Raw genomic sequence first — 20,025 nt, forward strand, 5'->3', positions numbered from 1 at the left:
GCATAGAAGACAAATAAAGTCACCGAAATGTCAAATGTTTAGCGTTTCAAGCGAAAACTAACGGCATCACTGATGTACAGAATAAATTAGGAATGTGTTCAATGGACACAGATGATGCCTCCACATGCATAAAGAATTATAAATGGACATAACTCACCAACAATAAAAACCACGCTACCCAAATGTATACTTGATCTGTGTTGTCTGATATTAAGTAAAGTTTAAAAGTTTCTTTACATTTGGTTGAGGCAAACTAAAGTATGAGAATGGAAACAAAAAAAAATCTTCATTTCTTTTCCTTATTCGGAAAGAACATTACTCTAGAACAGTAGATGAGACGAAACCAAAATTCAAACTTGATATGTTTGTTGTGATAATAATCAGTGTATCAGTTTCATAACAGCTAGTTCAGGCAGGTTCACCATGGGATATAATTAAAATAGATTTTTACTCGCTAAACTGTTACACTTAATGTTTTAAATCCTTATTTAGATAATAAGTTTAAATAGAAAATCCGATGAGATCAACAAAAATAACATTAAAACTAAATACATGAATTTGGGATAGAGAAGTACCGTGACACGTCTTATAATAATGTTAATTCACACTCAAATATAAGAGGAAACAAACGACACAAAAGAAACACAACGTTAAAATTTAACACACACAGAAACGAACTATAATATAACAATGACCATATTCCTGACTTTGTACAGGACATTTTTTAAAGAAAAAAATTGTGGGTTGAACCTTGTTTTGTGTTAAACAAGAAATAACATTCACTAATCTTTGATAAACAAAGAAGTTTAAATTTTGACATTTTCCCTAAATATATTATTGAATACTGAAAAAAAAACTCATCTTTGCTAGCCAAGGATTACGATCCACTCCCGCTCTCTTCACCCTTGGCGGATTGAGATAATATTTCGGAGACACAAGGTTAGGATTATTATTGGTTGCAGTAGAAACTCGCTGCATCCAATCAAAAGGCGCCTATAACATGATCACGTGTAAATGTAGAAAGTGTTTGTAAACAATTGCCACGTGTTTATTGTGCAACAAGTCTTTAAATCACTAAACATACGACTATATTTAGTGACAACTTGAATGTTTTTAATCAACTAATAGAAGTTCCTGTGTATGTTTCATGCACAAATGCATGAATGTTGACGTATATTTTCGTTTCCGGCTTTACCAAGTGGGTAGAATCTAGAGGCTACCGTGTTTTTACCTCCAAATTGAAGAGTTCAAGTGCTACCATTGGTCAAGAATAATGTATTCGGAATGGGCGTGACTTTAATCTTCCGATAGATGGCGCAACATTGATATCACAAATGTTGGCTCAATCTGCCAAGGAAGAAGAGAGCGGGAGTGGATCGTAACCCTTGGCTAGCGAAGATGAAAAAAACTATGAAATGCTGACAAGAGCTCCAAACCAATTGTATATAGTGAGACAAGGGTTAATTCACAATATTTTCAAAAATAAGCAATCAAAGATATAACTACATGATTAATATACAATAATAAAAAAACAAGTGGGCAAACATATCTAAACAAAAGCTCTGACGATACAGTTTATAAATGCTCGTCGTCATGATAACAAGAAAATCTGTTCAATCATCTGCCCTTTGGATCTACTCTATTGCAATTTCCTGGTACCTTCTTTAGTTTGCTTTTTCAGTGGCATGTGTTAATTCTTTGGCTTGATGAGCTTGCAGTACAGCAACGGCTTCATTTACCTAAAAAAATATATATCATTTTCATTTTTGTTGAACAATTGAAGCATATGGTTGATTAATTACAGCGATGTCAAAAATTACTGCATACAAAAAATGCTATCAATATTACAAACCAATCCTGTTGTGATTTTTATCAACAAGAAATTCATGGCAATAATTTCTTAATTTATTTACAAAATTAGGATAAAATATCGCTATTTTACGAACTTTCCTTTGATCTTGCTGACTGATAATTTCTTTTCTTATGCGGAGTTGAATGATATAGAATACTAAGGTTGCACATGGTGTTGTCAATGAAAATAACAATGTGATCATAGGTAAAATATCGATAAACAGATTATCATTGGTCATTTTAACCCCAATTGCTTTTCTCACTTTCACCGTACAAGCCAGCAAAGTGCAAAGGAATTAATATAAATCCACTAAATATAAATATGTATAAACTAATAATTTGTCCTACAAACCTTAGTTTCAAGTGACTCTTTGGATTCCAACATGTTTAACAATTCCGAGTTGTTTATTTCCAGTAACATTCCAGTGATCTTTTCAGCCAGGTCTGGATACATACGTTGGATTAGAGGGAACAGACGTTCTCCTAATATCTGCTTCTGTTCCTGTTTAGGTGCATCAGCCAACATTGTAGAATTCAGAGGCTCCTGGCCTTGAACTTGAATCACTTCTCCTTGGGCTGGAGGCTGAAACAGAATTATATATTTATATACATGGTAACACTGAGAGTCAATAATGTTTTTCTAAGAGACACATTTTTTTTCTTACATGTACATACAGTCACACTGGATAATTTTCATTATAAATTCTTTAAATGAAGCGGTTATCACTTTCTTTATTCTTTCAATCTTTCATTCTTAATATCCATCTGGTGCAAAACTAAAATTAAAATGCTCCCCCTGATATAAAACTAATAGCCTGGGTGTTTATGAAATAAATATATTTATACAAAAGAAGTTGAAGAGAACATGAAACCTTAAGAACGCCATATTTCCAAGATCTTATTATTTACTTTCTTTCAGTAACATGGAACAAGTAACAATGAGACCTTTAGTAGGCCACAGATTACTGTTCCTATTGTGACACCATGTTTTGATGAACCATGCAGTTCAGGACCAATATGAATCAAATTTTTACTCAGAACTTTAATTGGTCTCAAATGATTAAATATTCCTACCTGAGGCATAATCATGTTTTGCTGTCTTCCAGCTTTAGGTGGGTTTTTCATCTGTGTAGCTGAATACCTGCTGGCGTGGTTGAGTACTCCAACTGGGGGAGCTACTTGTCCTCTGCCTGGTACAGATTGTGACATGCAGGGTAGTTGTCCAGTGCCAGACTGTCCTGTGATTGGACGAGCATTCATTCCACCACGGATGTTACCTTGACCAGGTTGTCTTACTCCAGCGGCCGCAGGATTGCCAGGTCTAAACTGTTGCCCAGGCATATTCTGGAATCCTGGAATAAGAAGAATCATTGTTAAACAAAGCAAGCTAGTAATTTTGTCTTTACAGTAATTTCATGTTTCAATTTTAATCTGTATGGGCAAGGGTAACACTTAATGTTCCCTCCGAACGGAGGGGCATACACATTGGTTGATCATATAGGGCTTCACTGCAGGCAGGCGCATAGCTACGTTTACGTCGAAACGCCCGGGCTTACACTTGAATTTTGTTAAAAAAATATTTGAATCTTAAGAAAATAAAAAAAAACTTGTTAGAAGCACATCAGCTTTATAATTCTTTCTTCGTTGTAATTGCGGATCAAATTGACGAATATTACTTGATTGTACCATATCATTTATTTGTTCATTTTCTGTCAATTCTGAAGCTACTGTGAGTTTTATAGTCCCTTCCCTTTTGTTTTAAGCAATCCTTTATCTCCTTAGATTCGCTTAAAACAAAAAGGAAGGGACTATAAAACTCACAGTAACTTCAGAATTAACAGAAAATGAACAAATAAATGATATTGTACAATCAAGTTGACTGAAAGTAAATTTCGTCAATTTGATCTGCAATTACGAGCCAACGAAGAAAGAATTATAAAGCTGATGTGCTTCTAACAAGTTTTTTTTTTATTTTCTTAAGATTAAAATATTTTTTTAAACAAAATGCAAGTATACGCCCGGGCGTTTTGACGTAAAAGTAGATACGCACCTGGCTACTGATGAGTTGTTAATGACAGGAATGGTATTCATTCTCGACAACTCGTTAGCTTCTGGGGGCCTCGCTCTAATTCACGTCCAGAAATTGTTCGACATGGATCAGTTTGGGGTCCTCAGACCCCTCGACAAGGTTCGGGCGTACAAGTAAAAATGACCTAGCTACGCCACTGGCAGGACTTGACCAAGCCACTCCGCTATCAAAATTTCCGGACCATCCACTGTACTGAAACTCTGATAACCAATAGATGTAAAAACACATGCATTACAGAATATTACCTCCAATGATGCTCGACACAAAATTTTAGGGAATGACTGATTTATTATGTTGAGAAAAGTTTGCAAAAACTTCAAACGTTTTATACATTGTCATGTGAATAAGAATATACAAGCATTCAGTTGTAATAGTTAGTTGATGTGCTGTAAATGTGTTTCACATGGTAAGGCATGCTCACCTAAATCTTGCCATCAAATTTCAGGAAGCTCTAATTTTCTGATTTGAAGCTATATATATATAGATATATATAAATATATAGATGGTTGGGAAAATGTGATCTCCAAATACCTTTCACTAGGCTCAAAAATCTATGTAATACATATTTGTATTTCTGTCATTGTTTTTTAATTAATCAAGCCATTATTTGTTTTATTTGTTAGAATTGGTTCACACTTTTCATTTTTTAGCGATGATGTATGTGTTTTGCTCATTGATGAAATGTCATTTGGTCTCTGTGGAGAATCATCTCATTGGCAATTGTACAACATCTTCTTATTTCTATACATACCACTAGCTGGTGTGGGCTGTCTTAGCTGTGTTGGCCATCTTGGACTGGCCCTCATATGTGGTACCTGTGTTGGGGCAAAGAAGTTATTCTGTCCTTGAGTCATGGTAGGAATGAAATACCCTGGTTCTGCTGATGGGAACATCTGACTCATCATACCGGCAGCAGGCTGTCCCTAAAATCATAATCAAGCATGTGCATACTCGTCAAAGATACCAGGGTTAAAGTAACATGACACATGTTTGAAATTGAGAATGGAAATGGGGAATGTGTCAAAGAGACAACAACTTGACCATAGAACAGACAACAGCAGAAGGTCACCAACAGGTCTTCAATGCAGCGAGAAATTCCCGCACCCGGAGGCGTCTTTCAACTGGCCCCCAAACAAATATGTATACTCGTTCTACATTACTCATTGGTAACACTCCTATATAGAATCAAAGTGCTTGTAAGCACTGAAGGGTAAAGATTGGTTTACTTTTTCAGTAGGAAGTAATAATAATGATAATAATAATATGCTTTATTTTAAAAATACTCCGTCACATTGACATGTGAAACAAGAGGTAAAGTTAAACATTGCATTGTAAAACTTTGGTTGTAGTTGATTCTATTAACAAAGGAAGATAGCTCTAATGTTTACAGATTACTTTAACAATGACATCATTGACACTTAAGACATATTTAAAAAGATTACTGCATCTTGTACACGTTTTTCTTGAAAAGCATTGCTTCATTTTTAACTTGATAATTCAAGCATATATTGCATTGATAAATGTTTGCAAATGTTCTTGGATATGATGTTTAAAATGTGTAGATCAATGCACTATATTTTGTGTATATCAAAAGTAGTGACCAACCTTGGAAGATTTAGAATTCAAGTCCGGAACATATGGTTTTGATTTCTTTTCATGCAATCTTTACCCAAAAACAAATAGAAGGCATTTATAATCATGATATATGAAGTTGAGTCAACATTTCCTAGCGCCATATATGGGCTATAAAGACCATGGTGCTTTGCAAATTTCAACATTGAAAATTACTATTTTAATGATATTTTATGTCAATAAAACAAAATATAAGATGAAAAATCTATAAAGTGTAATCTTGCATGTTCTGCCTGTTGTTTTAGATTTATAATAAGAAAACGCTGATCTGAATCGATACTTAAAGGTTGTGACAACCTTAACAAAAATTATCTAAATCTTATGAAAGAATGCCTTAAATACAAATACAAAATTCTTTAAGACCCCAACAATACATAATATAAATTTTTATTTCGCTAAAGATTTTTTTTACAGAAAATTCAACCAGCCCTAATTCATTTCAGTGGCTATCGTCCACCTGAATCGATATTGGATGTTACAGCCCTTAATAAATACAAATCAAGGTCAACCAATTTAAAAAATCTGTATTTAATACATTAGTACCTTTATACCTAATATAACCCACCGTAGAAGTAAACATTATTTTTACATTACAATGAAAAGTAAAATCACAAAAATACTCAACTCAATTCAATCGGAAAGTCCCTAATTACATGGCAAAATTAAATGACAAAACACATCAAACGAATGGACAACAACTGTCTGAAATGGAATTGAATTAGCTCACACAAATATCTCAATATTTTACCTGTATTCTGATACTAGCAATACGTTGCATGTACTGTGATGCCAAGTGAGCCTTTCTGTCTTCTTTACGTTGGGCTACAGAAACATACAAATGCTTTGTAACCACAATCTTCCCATTCATTTGTATGATAGCATTGTTTGCCTCCTTCGAAGAACTGAAACAAACAAAACCAAATCCTTTGGATCTTCCACCTTCAGACATAACCTGAAAGTAAAATTGAAATAAAAAGTAAAGAAATAAGTGCTGTTTTGTTACATAGTTTCAAGAGATGGCATTTTAAAAAAAGGTTGTCCGTCTATAGTGGCAACTTTTGAATTTCAATTACATTTATTAGTACAATAGCATAGTTGGCATACATAAATAGTTGGAACTTTGACCTTCCCAATGTGTATTTGTATGGTACACCCTTGAAATCATTTGCATTTTCTGTAGATCATACATATATGTAAACGAAAACAGTATCAAAAAGGCAAAAGAAGAGAAGATGTCAAAGAAAATGTCATGAATTACAGATACGGCATTGGTTTGTAGGTTAAGGTAATACGTTTGGTAAGCTTGCTTGCTAGCTGAGGCATTGCAGTATCTTTCGTCCCTCTTTTGCAGTGGCTGAACAAAAATGTTAAGTAAAATAGTGAATTTAATGCACACTTCATCCATTCTGGCTAATTATCACCCCTCCGGTTGATAAATTGACAATTGTTTTCTGTCATATTCCTACATACCTTAGCACTTGTAATGGTTCCAAACTGAGAAAATTCCTTCCTAAGCCTTTCATCATCAATGTTGTCATCCAAATTCTTTACATACAGATTAACTCCTTGGTATCTATTAATTCTCTCCATTCGGATTCTCTCAAATGTTTCCTTAAGCTCTGCTTGTTTCCTTGACTTTGTCTGTGTTCTTCCAGAAAACAAAGTCCTTTCGTTGATGTTTGAACCGTTCAAATCTTTAACAGCCTGTTAAAAATAAGTCCTGTTAATGTTTCTTATTGTCAAAATTCATGTCATTTGTCTATATTTACAAAGCTATAAAAACATGTACTTTTATGAGTATGTCAGTGTAATTAAAAAATTAAAACCCTTCGTTACCGTAAAATAAAGTTCTTATATGATTCACTACTTTAAAAATCTCTCCTAGACAATCTTATCGCTGATATCAGACATGATATGTCAAAAAATGATAAAATAATAAAATCATTCTCAAATATCGAAACATTTGTTCTCATAACAATCATTTAGTTAATGAAATATATATTCCACAACCGCAACAAGTGTATTACGATATTTCTCCACTCGAGATAATTAAATTTTAATATTCAAAGCGCGAGGCTTGCCGAGCTTTTAAAAAATCAAAATTTAACTGTTGAGAGTGAAGAAATATCGTAATACACGAGTTACAGTGATGGAATCTGTTTCTCTAATGATTTTAATCCTTCCTTTACAAAGATTTAAGGAAAGTTGTGCACTTTTGATGTGACGTCATCAGGAATGGTGGCCTTTTTTATGATGTCACAATAAATATATTCAGAAGAAAACAAGAAAACTTAACGTCACAATTAAATTTCATCCAATCATTTGCCGAGAACAGACTGAACTATCCCTGAACAGTGTCAGAAATCCTGGAATAACATTAACGGTAGCAACTTTTCTGCACCAGATGCGCATTTCGACAAATAATGTCTCTTCAGTGATGCTCGTGGACAAAATATGTAAAATCCAAAGCTTATATAAAAGATGTAGAGCTATAATCTAAAAGTTCCAAAAAGTATAGCCAAATCCGTGAAAGGAATCAGAGCTTTGCATGAGGGAGATACATTCCTTAATTTATAATAATTTTTATCAATTTGTAACAGCAAATTTAAAAACACAAAAAAATCCGTATTTTCATGCCAGTACCGGAGTACTGGCTACTGGGCTGGTGATACCCTCGGGAACTAACAGTCCACCAGCAGAGGCATCGACCCAGTGGTAGTAATAACATTAACGGTACCAATTTTTCTGCACCAAATGCGCACATATTCCAACAACAGATACATTTAATTTTAGAATAGACTTACATATAATCAGTTGCCAAGATAATCCTTCAAACAATACAAGTAACTAGCATGCCACTGCACGACATCACAAAAGTTTATCTGTACAAAACATTACAATAGTTGACCTGGACAGTACAAAACATTACAATTGTTAACAGGGACACTACAAAACATCACAACAGTTGACATGGACACTACAAAACATCACAAAAGTTGACATGGACACTACAAAACATCACAACAGTTGACCTGGACACTACAAAACATCACAACAGTTGACCTGGACACTACCAAACATCACAATAGTTTACAATTGACACCTAAAACCATCACAACAAAACATGAGAAAAGTTTACCTGGACAGTACAAAACATCACAAGAGTTTACCAGGACACTTCAAAACATTAAAATAGTTTATTTGACACTACAAAACATCACAACAGTTGACATGGACACTACAAAACATCCTAACAGTTTACCTGGACACTACAAAACATCACAACAGTTGACCTGGACACTACCAAACATCGCAATAGTTTACAATTGACACCTAAAACCATCACAACAAAACATGAGAAAAGTTTACCTGGACAGTACAAAACATCACAAGAGTTTACCAGGACACTTCAAAACATTAAAATAGTTTATTTGACACTACAAAACATCACAACAGTTGACATGGACACTACAAAACATCAACCGTTTACCATTGACACCTTAGAACATCCCAACAGTTGACCTGGAGAGTACAAAATATTACAATAGTTGACCTGGACAGTACAAAACATTACAATTGTTGACAGGGACACTACAAAACATCACAACAGTTGACATGGACACTACAAAACATCACAACAGTTGACATGGACACTACAAAACATCACAACAGTTGACATGGACACTACAAAACATCACAACAATTGACATGGACACTACAAAACATCACAACAGTTGACATGGACACTACAAAACATCACAACAGTTGAAATGGACACTACAAAACATCACAACAATTAACATAGACACTACAAAACATCACAATAGTTTACCTAACACTATCATAAAATAAAGTAGCAGTACTAAATCCACTATAGTTCACCTTCAAACATAAGTGAAACCCCTCCATACCCAAAGTCTTCTGTGAAATTTATAAGTGAACACATCTTAACACTTATAAGTTTCCCAAATGGTTCAAATATATCTTTCAGTTCATCCTCAGATATATCGTCACAAGAGTTATTTACCTCGACATTGTTTAATTTCTTCATCTTGTCTCCAAGAATTTCGAGTCGTTTATGTCTATTTATGAATCGTCCCACAAACCTAAAAAAAAAATGGGGATTTTAGTGCATCAAAGGGATATTTATTTAATGTTAAAATTATGAATAGGTTTAATACTTCGACCTAGGAAAATTGACTCGTGGTTCCGGTATAATGCTGGAGCAAATGGAGAAGGTAAGTAGTCAAATTAATAAATAGACAGGTGAACCCGTTTGAACTAAACAGTTCTTGTTCAAAGATAATCAAAACAAAGTTAAAGAAGTAGAAGCAAAATATTCGTTGGTAAAGTAAATATAAATTTATAAAACAAAAAATATGAAGCATAAACAGCTTGTGGATGTTCGCTGCATTTTTTTTTTCTTTTAAATTTATATTCTGGTTTGATCCAGGTAGTGCCATTACAAATTCGCCCGTTTATTCCTACTTCTTTTCTCATAATTTGATAAAATATATTTTATAAGGCCAGAAAATGAAAAATTGTACCAAAATCTTGTTATTTCATCATAGTTTCAAAACGAACAAAGGTGCCAATGTTAAATATATGAAGCATCTAGAGAAATTTGTTTCCAAATATATTTGCAATGGCTTATATCTCAAAATCCAGGATATGAATGTATATATAATTTTTTTTTCTGCTGTTTTTGTTCCAGTATCTATAAACCTCTGCAAATAATAGTTGTTTTAAAAACTTCTTATTTTGAAACAATAAGTTATTTGTTTTTCTAAACTCATATATCCATATTAAACCTTATTATATTATATGATACTATTTAGACATTTAAATTGAAAATTGAAAGAAAAAAAGAATACAATTCTTAAATTTTTGAGAGTGAAAGATCAACTGATAAACACAACACAAACAATGGTTAAAATGAAAACTTACACATTCTTTCCATTCAACAACATCCCATTCACCTTTTCAATACAATTTCTGGCTGCTTCCTCAGTCTCAAAATGTATAAATCCGTATCCACGGGATCCATGCTGTTTATCACAGACAATCTAGAATAAACACAAATCTCTTATATCAACTTCATCTGATATATCTCAATGCAGTCCATCCTGATTATAATCGAATTACCAATTTTTTTAATTCTCTCTAGTATTTCATTTGATAGTAAAATGCAAATGATGATATTGAAAAGCACAACAAAAAGTCAATAAACCGTGATCTAAGTTACACATGTTACATGGCCACATTATTTCTTTGAAAATTCTTGTAGATCATGATATCAAATATATTTGACTTGTCATAAATTATTCCTTTCGATTGACCTTATCTATGACTTTAACATGTAAACTTTTAAAGGGTTTCAATAGACCATGACTTAGAGTATAAGGCCAATCTGGTCAACTTATCATGGAAATGAGATGCACCACTGCTTATACAATCACAAAACAATTTTAATGGACCATTAGTGCTTTTCCTACAATTGGATTTATCACAAATTTTTCAAACTAAAGAATTGTTTTGAAGTAAAATTACCATCATAACGGATCCAACCGCAGGCTGATATAGTAAAAACTATAATAAATGTCCACTGCCAAAACATCATATCTACGTCTCGATATAAGACTACGTCAAGAGCATGAAGAGGGATACATATTTTTTTTTTAATAAATTCATCATAACTTACAGGATTGAAATTTTGTATGCTGGAACAAAAGACTTAAAAGTAACGTTCGATAAAAAAAAATGAAAAATAAAATACAATGTTTAAAAAAAAATATTTTTTTACAATAAACTTTCTGACCGCCCTCTGTAATACATGTAACATAAAGTATCCAAACGAAATTAACCAAAATCTGATTGTATAGCTTCATTATCTTTTGCTACTCAATTGTTATAATCTTTTGAATAGATTTTCTTTTTTAACAGTTGTCTTACCTTAGAAGATAAAATATTTCCAAAGGCAGAGAAGGTATCATATAATGCCTCATTGTCAATACTTTTATCAAGATAATTGATGAATACGTTGCCAACATCTGATTTTCTGAGAAATGGATCTCTTTGTGACCACATGATTCTTATTGGTCGACCTTTCAAATTGTCAAAGTTCATTGTGTCAAGAGCTTTCTCAGCTGCAAGATATATTAACAAAACTGTTTTATTTTAGTATTCTATACATGTTGTGCTAGACAAGTACAACAAGAAATAAATGTAGCATGAGGATGTTTCTGAAATCTGCTAAACAAATGTCCCATAAGTTTACAGCCGCAAGTACTCCACTTGTTATTTGTTCAATTGATATGGGAAAAAATACAATAAAGGGTCGGGATCTGAAACAATAACGAGAAGCTGACAAGTTATAAGACTGAAAGGTAGAAATAACCACTGGGAATTGACAAAAATATATTATTTAATGCATTTAGTCATTAAAGAACATAATATTTTCAAATAAAAGGGGATGATGGGGTGACGCTTTGAGACTAACCATCTATTTCATTTGATTTTTTTTTTATCCAGAAAAGCATTATCCGTTCTTTATGTTCTCCAATTGTGTATAAAGGATCGTAAAAATAATGTTCAATGTCTAATAACATATTAACGGTACCAATTTTCAATACATGTCTCTTACGTGATGCTCGTGGCCAAACAACTTTAAAATCCAAAGCTTATAAAAAAGATGAAGAGCTATAATCCAAAAAGTTCAAAAAGTAAAGCTAACTCCGTTAAGGAAATCAGTGCTTTGCATGAGGCAGATACGTTCCTTAATTTATAATAATTTCTAACATTTTGCAACAGCAAATTTTAATAACTCAAAAAATTTAAGCTTCACCACCTAACCTAAAAGTATAGTAAAACATCCTATCTCTAGGTAACTTTTATTTGACCGCTAAACATGTTAGTCCAGTATCATTGGGTTAGTCCAGTATAATTGGGAACACGTAGTTAATCTAACTAGCAGTTTATCATAACAGGTGCGTACAAGTTCAAGGTAGAAAAAAACGGCAGCGGAGGAACAATAAGATTGGTTATGGCTTGGTGTTTTCAACACTTTTGCTATATTTTGGAGTATAGTTTCTTGGCGAAGGAACTTATGAAAGTTGATGTCGAACGCACTTGCCATGTGCGTTGATCGAACTCACAAACCTTTGTGTTGGCAGGTTGATGCTAATGTATATTCACTAGTTAGATCGCTGAGCCACCGAGGTACCCAGAAAAAAAGGAAGAAGACAATTTATATGTATTCCCAGAAAAAGTATTGAACGTGTCAAACATCCTGACCCTCTCAGAAAAACAAACTTTGTATGAAAAAAATTATACTCAGGGTATGTAGTGTTGTGTTTCTCAAACTCGGTGATAAGTATAATACGATAGATTACATTCGGGGGAAAGGAGGACTGATAAATGGTACGACAATTAGAACATCCCCGTTGTCATCTGTTGAACATATATGCTATCAATTTATACAGTGAGGAAGTTAAAGGATAATGTCAGCTTCTTTTCATTCTCCATACAAAGCTCTTGTGTTAGGTCAGCGACTGATATGGATAACGAAACAGGTTGATTAGAGGAACACATTTGGTGTCCATGTGAAAGTATATTGCTTGTTAAAAAACACGACCCCGAAACATAACAAATATGTTGTCAATCATGGTAACGTTCAATAATGTAGCAGATAGTGTAGCAGCTATGTCTTAGATATATATCTATGTTAAACGATATGCTATGCTGTTGGCCTATCAAAATGGGATCATACGTAATAACCTTCCCAACGCCATTTTGTATGGACTAGATTTTATGGGCCTATCTAGATCTATTTAGCCGCTAGGCTATAAATACGCTCAATAGCCAAAATTCAGACAGTGCTATGAAACAAACCAGAAATCTCTTTTATTTTTGTTCTTTTAAAAGCGAAAATGGAAATGTGGAATGTATCATCTTGACCAAAGAGCGGACAACTGCAATTAGATTGGCAAAGGTATAAAAAATGATCGATACAGATGGATCTTTTGAATATGAATATAAGTAAGAGTGACCTAAATTATGCAGAAGGATATTTACCAACTTGCTGGCAAAGGGAATTATTAAAAAAAAGTATCTTTTCTCTTCCTATGTTTTATGTAAACTGATTCGAATAGTTTGTAACTTACAATTTTCGAGATGACAGTTTTTTTGTTAAGTTGAAGAGAAGTGTGTGGCAGTGATTTACAATCATAGGTTGTACAGTTAAAGAATTACTAAAAGGGGCAGTGAAAAAAGCTTTCTTTAGATGTAATGAATACTTAAAAATTATCACATAAGCAACACGACGGGTGCCACATGTTGAGCAGGATCTGCTTACCCTTCCAGAGCACCTAAGATCACCCCTAGTTTTTTTGTGGGGTTCGTGTTGTTTATTCTTTAGTTTTCTAAGTTGTGTTATGTGTGCTGTTGTTTGTTAGTCTTTTTCATTTTTAGTCATGGCGTTGTCAGTTTGTTTTAGATTTATGAGTTTGCTTGTCCCTTTGGTATCTTTCGTCCCTCTTTTTTAACAGATTTTAAACAAATGTCGAATCATCAATTTGTAATTTTTACGGACGCCATTACCAGTTGGCTGATCGTTATGGGATATCCGTTCTACAGATGATATCGGATATGTTCCTTATGTCGTTACTTCAATTTCGTTACCTATGTACGATTGTGACCTACAGATTAATTTTTTTATCCTATTTGTGACATATTTACCTATTGTGTCTGTTTGTTTTGTTCCACATATAATGTGTATGAGCTTTTGGTATTGCCATTTGATTAGGGACTATCCGTTTTGAATTTTCCTCGGAGTATTTTTGTGATTTTACTTTTTATGGTCATTGATAGAGAAATCTTTGAGAATAGGGAATTCATTAATAAGATGACCATGACTGTGCCTACGTTGAGAATTAGATTAGAAATTGTCTATAATGTTCACCGAACTACAGAATGGACCGAATAGAATACACATACCATCGGTGTTGTCATCGTAAACATGTGATGTTGCATACCCTTTTTGACAGTGATCTAGAATATCGTATTTTACACTAGTCTGACATTTCCTTTTGAAAAAGAAGAGGGATCTGAATTTATATTGGTACTTTTTTCATTGTTTTTTTCTAGTTTTCACCTTGGGGCTGTGTTGCTGACCATTGTTCTTAAGCTTCTTACCTACGTTTGATGATACTTGTGCATTATGAATTTCCTCTTCAAACATTGTTTTTTCTGCTTGAGTTATGCTTTTTTGCAGGATACGGGGATTCTGACACACATGTTTTCTTAAATGCATGTTGTTGGTCCTTCTATGTCCTATTTTTTCAAACAATTTGTTTTCCATGTATTTGTTGTCGATTTTTCAACATCGTATAAACCAAACAATATACAATCAAAAAGTATCATTTAAACAATGCAAATTGCGAAGCCTTTAACTCTAAAACTCTTACCATCTCCTTCCTGCTGAAACTTAACATATGCACAACCACGCGAACTTCCTGTGATCTTATCTCTACAGACACGGATACTGAGGACTGGGCCTGCGGTGGAAAATTTCTCAAACAACATTGCTTCTGTGACATCTGGATGCAGATCCCCTATATACAAAGCTCCAGCTGAATTCATAGCTTGCTTTTTAATTGCTGAATATGGCGTTGTTAATTTCTAAAACATGTTAAAGATACTCAATGTATAAAAAAATCAAAGATACAAAGCCAACGATCTGGTTCGTCAGATGCGCGTGTCGTCTTGCAAAGACCACAAAAACAGTTGGAAAAAAGATCAATTACAAATGACCATGAAAAACTAAAATTGACTAATTCAAATTCTTGCAAGATTGTCCCTACTATTAGCCAACTTCAGCAGCTGGTATTGTTTGTTCTAGTTGTTTTAATGATTCATTTTAAGAAACCGGGTCACTTATACAAGAAAACTATTTTTTGGTTGTCCTTTTGTTTTGTTGTGTATTTGGAAAGTTGCTTTCATCTAAACTTAAATTGTCCTATTCAAACAATTTATTTTCAACATTTTAAATGTGCCGTCTATTCTGACTATTGTAGATATATCTATGTGGAGCGACAATCATGTTTCTATAAAGGTCGAATTTAAGGTTTGTGTCGTATCTATGTGGAGCGACAATTATGTTTCTATAAAGGTCGAATTCAAGATTTGTTTCGTATCTATGTGGAGCGACAATCATGTTTCTATAAAGGTCGAATTTAAGATTGTTGCGTTAATTTGTTTATCAGACTACATGTCAATATGCATAAGGACATTTTCATGGTCTTAACCAATATTTATATAAGCATCCTTGTTAATTTCTAAATAGATAATATGATTTAAATGCCATATTTGATTGGCTGCATAGGCATTTGTTCACGTGAATTTCAAATGAATCTCACATGAAATCCCAGTGAAAAATTTCATGTGAAATTCACCTCAAGCCAGCTTATACATGAAACTCATGTGAAAATGTTCATGTGAATTTCACGTGAATTTAGTTTCACATGAATTTCATTTGAAGTTTACAAAAAAATATTTTGAATTTTTCATGATTCACTTCATTTTAAAATTTAGATTTTGAGGTGAAGCTCATGTGAATTACACGTGAAGTGCATATGAATTGAAATTCACGTGAAATACAAGGGTGTTAATTTACATTCTTTTTAATGTCACCCTCTAGTCATGTCAAATCAAAAATCTATAATTTAATGGACAATGAATTGAATTTACATCAAGTAACTAAATACAATGCTTGAGTTCTACGTTTTGGGTCAAATTTTATCATTTGATTGTCTAAATAGAAAAATAAAACATCTTGCCTCATTGTTTTTTTTTTCCTTCTAATACCCGTTAACGTTGCTAATGATAGGACATTCAGTATAATGCATTAAATAACACATAAATATCATATAAATAAATGAGAGGGTGAAGAGCCGCGATTAACAATGTTTTCTCGGGGTGACAATCTGCTCTATCACCGTCTTAGCTATGTGTTATTTATATTGTAGCCTATTGAAGATTTATAGTAGCGACTCCTTTGACATGTTTCATTGTAATTTTAGTGAAGGATTTATGACACTCTAATAAGTTAGCTTTTCTATATAACTTTTGGAATGGAAATGGCGTGAAGTGTTGCTATTAAAAGTAATGTCGGCAAGTACGCGTTGTCAGCTGAAGTCATTTATAATTAAAACTTAGATTAATACTTATAGGTTTATCTGTATATGGTAAGAGCTGATTGTAGTGTTTATACGTGTAATCATAAAAACAAGAACATCTTTGATATTATCTAGCCTTAAAATCTACCCTGATTTGGTTTCCACGACACCCTTCGTAAATTGTTACTTCTATGGCAGTTGTGGCAGTTTCGTTTGCTTGGTGAGCTTGCAGTACACCGATAGCTTCTTGTACCTGTAACATACGTGTTATTAAAGGTAATTTATACAGTCATTATCATAAATTTACTGTTTGCAAAAGTATGAATTATTTTAAATACTAAGGATTGTCTTATCCCAGGCAGATAACATAAGACGTCGTATTTGGCACAGTTTTTTGGAACTTCTGGTCATCAATGCTCTTCAACTTTGTACTTGTTTTGGCTTTCGATTTTTTTTTTTCATCTGAGCGTCACTGGTGAGTCTTAATTAGACGACACGCGCGTTTGTGTTTGGCGTATTAAATTAAAAGCCTAGTAAATTTTGATAGCTATTATTTGCATGTTTCTCTGTCCTGTATGTTCTCTTATTCTTTTCTTTGTAGTCCTGTCATGTAATGTTGTTATTTTGATGTTATATTTAACATTGCCATAAAAGCGGGAGGTTTTGCTAGCCACTAAACCAAGTTCAACCCACCTTTTTTTCTAACACAAAATGTTATGTACCAAGTCAGGAAAATGGCAATTGTTATCGTATAGCTTGTTCATGTGTGTTGCATTGTCGTTTGTTTTTGTTTACTTCAGTGTATGTGTTGTTTTGTTGTAGAAATGAACTACACATTTATTGTATTGTTTATTTGCGTAATTCTTTGTCCTGCTCTTGCATTTATTTATTCTGTGTTCCATTCATTTACAGGTGTCATTTAGTGTTATATTTAACTGACATAAAAGTGCTAGTTTTGGATCAAAACCCACCGTTGTTTTCTTATATATAATGTCCTGTATCAAGTCCGGAAAATGACCATTATTATATCATAGTTCAATTTTGTGTGTGTGTTGTATTTTAGTGTTCTGTTTCTATTGTGTCGTTGTTTTCTTATATTTAATGTTTCCCTCATTTTTAGTTTCTAACCCGGATTTGTTTTTTCTGAATAGATTTATGAATTTCGAACTGCGGTATACTACTGTTGCCTTTATTTAGTCATAAATGGTGATGCTATGTTCTCAGTCTTGCAAAAAAAAAAAAAATAATATGCCTCATAGATAAACTGAACCATAAGCAGTAGGTCAATGGAAACGGAAATTTGCATCTGTTCAGTTCAAAGAAATGTTTTTCAAAGTCGAAGGACAACTACACGGAAGATACATGATGGCAAAAACTCACAATGACCTTTGGTCAAGTGAACAAAAGGATTTTGTTTTCAATGTTTTTATATAATCGTGTGTTAATTATTGTGTGCGGAAAGTTGAAAAAGCCAAATCGTTTGAAATGAAGTGCACCGTGTGACAAATCTTAGTATACAGTGAAGTAGAACATAGAGTGCATATATATTTGTTTAGGGGCCAGCTGAAGGACGCCTCCGGGTGCAGGAATTTCTCGCTACATTGAAGATCTGTTGGTGACCCTCTGCTGTTGTTTTTTTATTTGGTCGGGTTGTTGTCTCTTTGACACATTCCCCATTTCCATTCTCAATTTTATTGACACTCTTCTTTTATCTTTTGTCCTACAAACCTTAGATGCTAGTGACTCCTTAGATTCCAGAATGTGTAACAATTCAGAGTTGTCTATTTCCAGTAACATTCCAGTGATCTTTCCAGCCAGATCAGGGTACATACTTTGGATCAGAGGAAATAGACGCTCTCCAAACAACTGCTTATGTTCCTGTTGTGGGAATTCAGCCAACATGGTAGAAGTCAGTGGCAACTGAAAATTGTATGACTTGCTTTGCTCATTCTTATTTATCAAACTTTTATTTTTATTTTCTTGTTGGTTTCAAATCAGAAACTTTATTGTTCCCCCTTGAAGAAACACATATACTTTATTTGATGTTGTATATAATTATATAACCACAGCATCATCATTTTTTAAAAGAATTTATCAGTATTAAAATAATCCTGATAAATATAATAGAAGGCATATAATCAAATGACTTGATTCTTTACAATACAAATACTGCTGATGAGCAGTTGTAATACCTGAACCAAATATATTGAATTAAAGATCGATCTTCAATCAGATTGACATTTAGATAGAGAGGGAGAGTTGGCAAAAAATTGATTGACTTATTACTACCCAATTTATTGCTACCTGTCTTTCTTTTGCATGATGAGCTTGCAGTACAGCAATGGCTTCTTGGACCTACAATATATTAACGGTAATGTTGGTCATTGATGAATTTGTAGAGTTTTTATACAAACACGCAGCATCATAGATAAATACACTGAACCATGAAAAGAAGGACAACATACATATACATCAGCTGTATAGTACATAGTATCGAGGTTGTCCATTTTTAAACAAATGAAACTTTATACAAAGAGTGTTTGTATAAAAACTCTACAAATCCACAATTTTCTACATTTGAAAATGCCTGTACCAAGTCAGGAATATGACAGTTCTTGTCGATTCGTTTTTTTATGTGTTTTGTCATTTGATGTCGCCATGTGAATAGTAACTTTCCGATTTGAATTTCCTCTGAGTTCAGTATTTTTGTGATTTTACTTTTTGCCATTGTATTAGCATATCTATGTCTTGCGTTCGTCACATGCAAGATGAAAATAAGAGAATACAGGTATCATTACTTAAAACAGTTCCTTGTTCTAACGTTTGCTCGTTTTACATATGCTCAATGACGGGGTTCAATAATTCTTGTAAATTTTATAATGACTATTATTTTATCTGGATAAAACTATTAATCAATTTTTAAAAAATGCTGCAAATTAATCATGCTTCTACCAAAGGGTATCCTTCATTTGATTAAAATATCATTCATATCTTTTAAGTGACAGAACAAAACACTTCGATAATTGCAAATTTGGGATATTAATGTATGGTAAAATGATGATGCAATAGGCACTTATATGGTCAGAGAAAGCAATTATGTATATGGAAGGAAAATACTGTGAATTTTTAATTAACAAAAGCTTAGCCATGGGATGTTTTTTTCCTTTTTGACCTTGTATTGCTGATAATTGTTCTTATTTTTGTGTCTCTCTTTCTACAATTATAATTATAATATTTAATGTTTATCTCTTACTGTTATAGTTTTTAAATGATATATAG

The 20,025-nt window shown here is 33.1% G+C and overlaps 1 protein-coding gene across 3 annotated transcripts in view; it reads right to left on the bottom strand.

Annotated features, from left to right (window-relative positions):
- Positions 1–1,495: 1,495 nt before the first annotated feature.
- LOC139499670 (polyadenylate-binding protein 1-like) overlaps positions 1,496–20,025 on the bottom strand; it is a 40,287-nt gene continuing 21,757 nt past the window's right edge. For 2 of the 3 annotated variants that reach the window (XM_071288427.1, XM_071288425.1), the window contains 13 exons: positions 19,051–19,101; positions 18,475–18,666; positions 16,934–16,999; positions 15,037–15,250; positions 11,525–11,718; positions 10,520–10,638; positions 9,600–9,678; positions 7,043–7,276; positions 6,321–6,524; positions 4,692–4,863; positions 2,926–3,203; positions 2,204–2,434; positions 1,496–1,739 (listed from right to left, as the gene is read on the bottom strand). In XM_071288427.1, coding sequence (XP_071144528.1) covers positions 1,665–1,739; positions 2,204–2,434; positions 2,926–3,203; positions 4,692–4,863; positions 6,321–6,524; positions 7,043–7,276; positions 9,600–9,678; positions 10,520–10,638; positions 11,525–11,718; positions 15,037–15,250; positions 16,934–16,999; positions 18,475–18,666; positions 19,051–19,101 — 2,109 coding nt within the window. In that variant the 3' untranslated portion in view covers positions 1,496–1,664. Of the gene's footprint in view, positions 1,740–2,203; positions 2,435–2,925; positions 3,204–4,691; positions 4,864–6,320; positions 6,525–7,042; positions 7,277–9,599; positions 9,679–10,519; positions 10,639–11,524; positions 11,719–15,036; positions 15,251–16,894; positions 17,000–18,474; positions 18,667–19,050; positions 19,102–20,025 lie in introns of all 3 variants that reach the window. The other variant, XM_071288424.1, reaches the window with a different exon arrangement.

Source organism: Mytilus edulis, chromosome 12 (genome assembly GCF_963676685.1).
Source record: "Mytilus edulis chromosome 12, xbMytEdul2.2, whole genome shotgun sequence".
Lineage (NCBI taxonomy): Eukaryota > Metazoa > Mollusca > Bivalvia > Mytilida > Mytilidae > Mytilus > Mytilus edulis.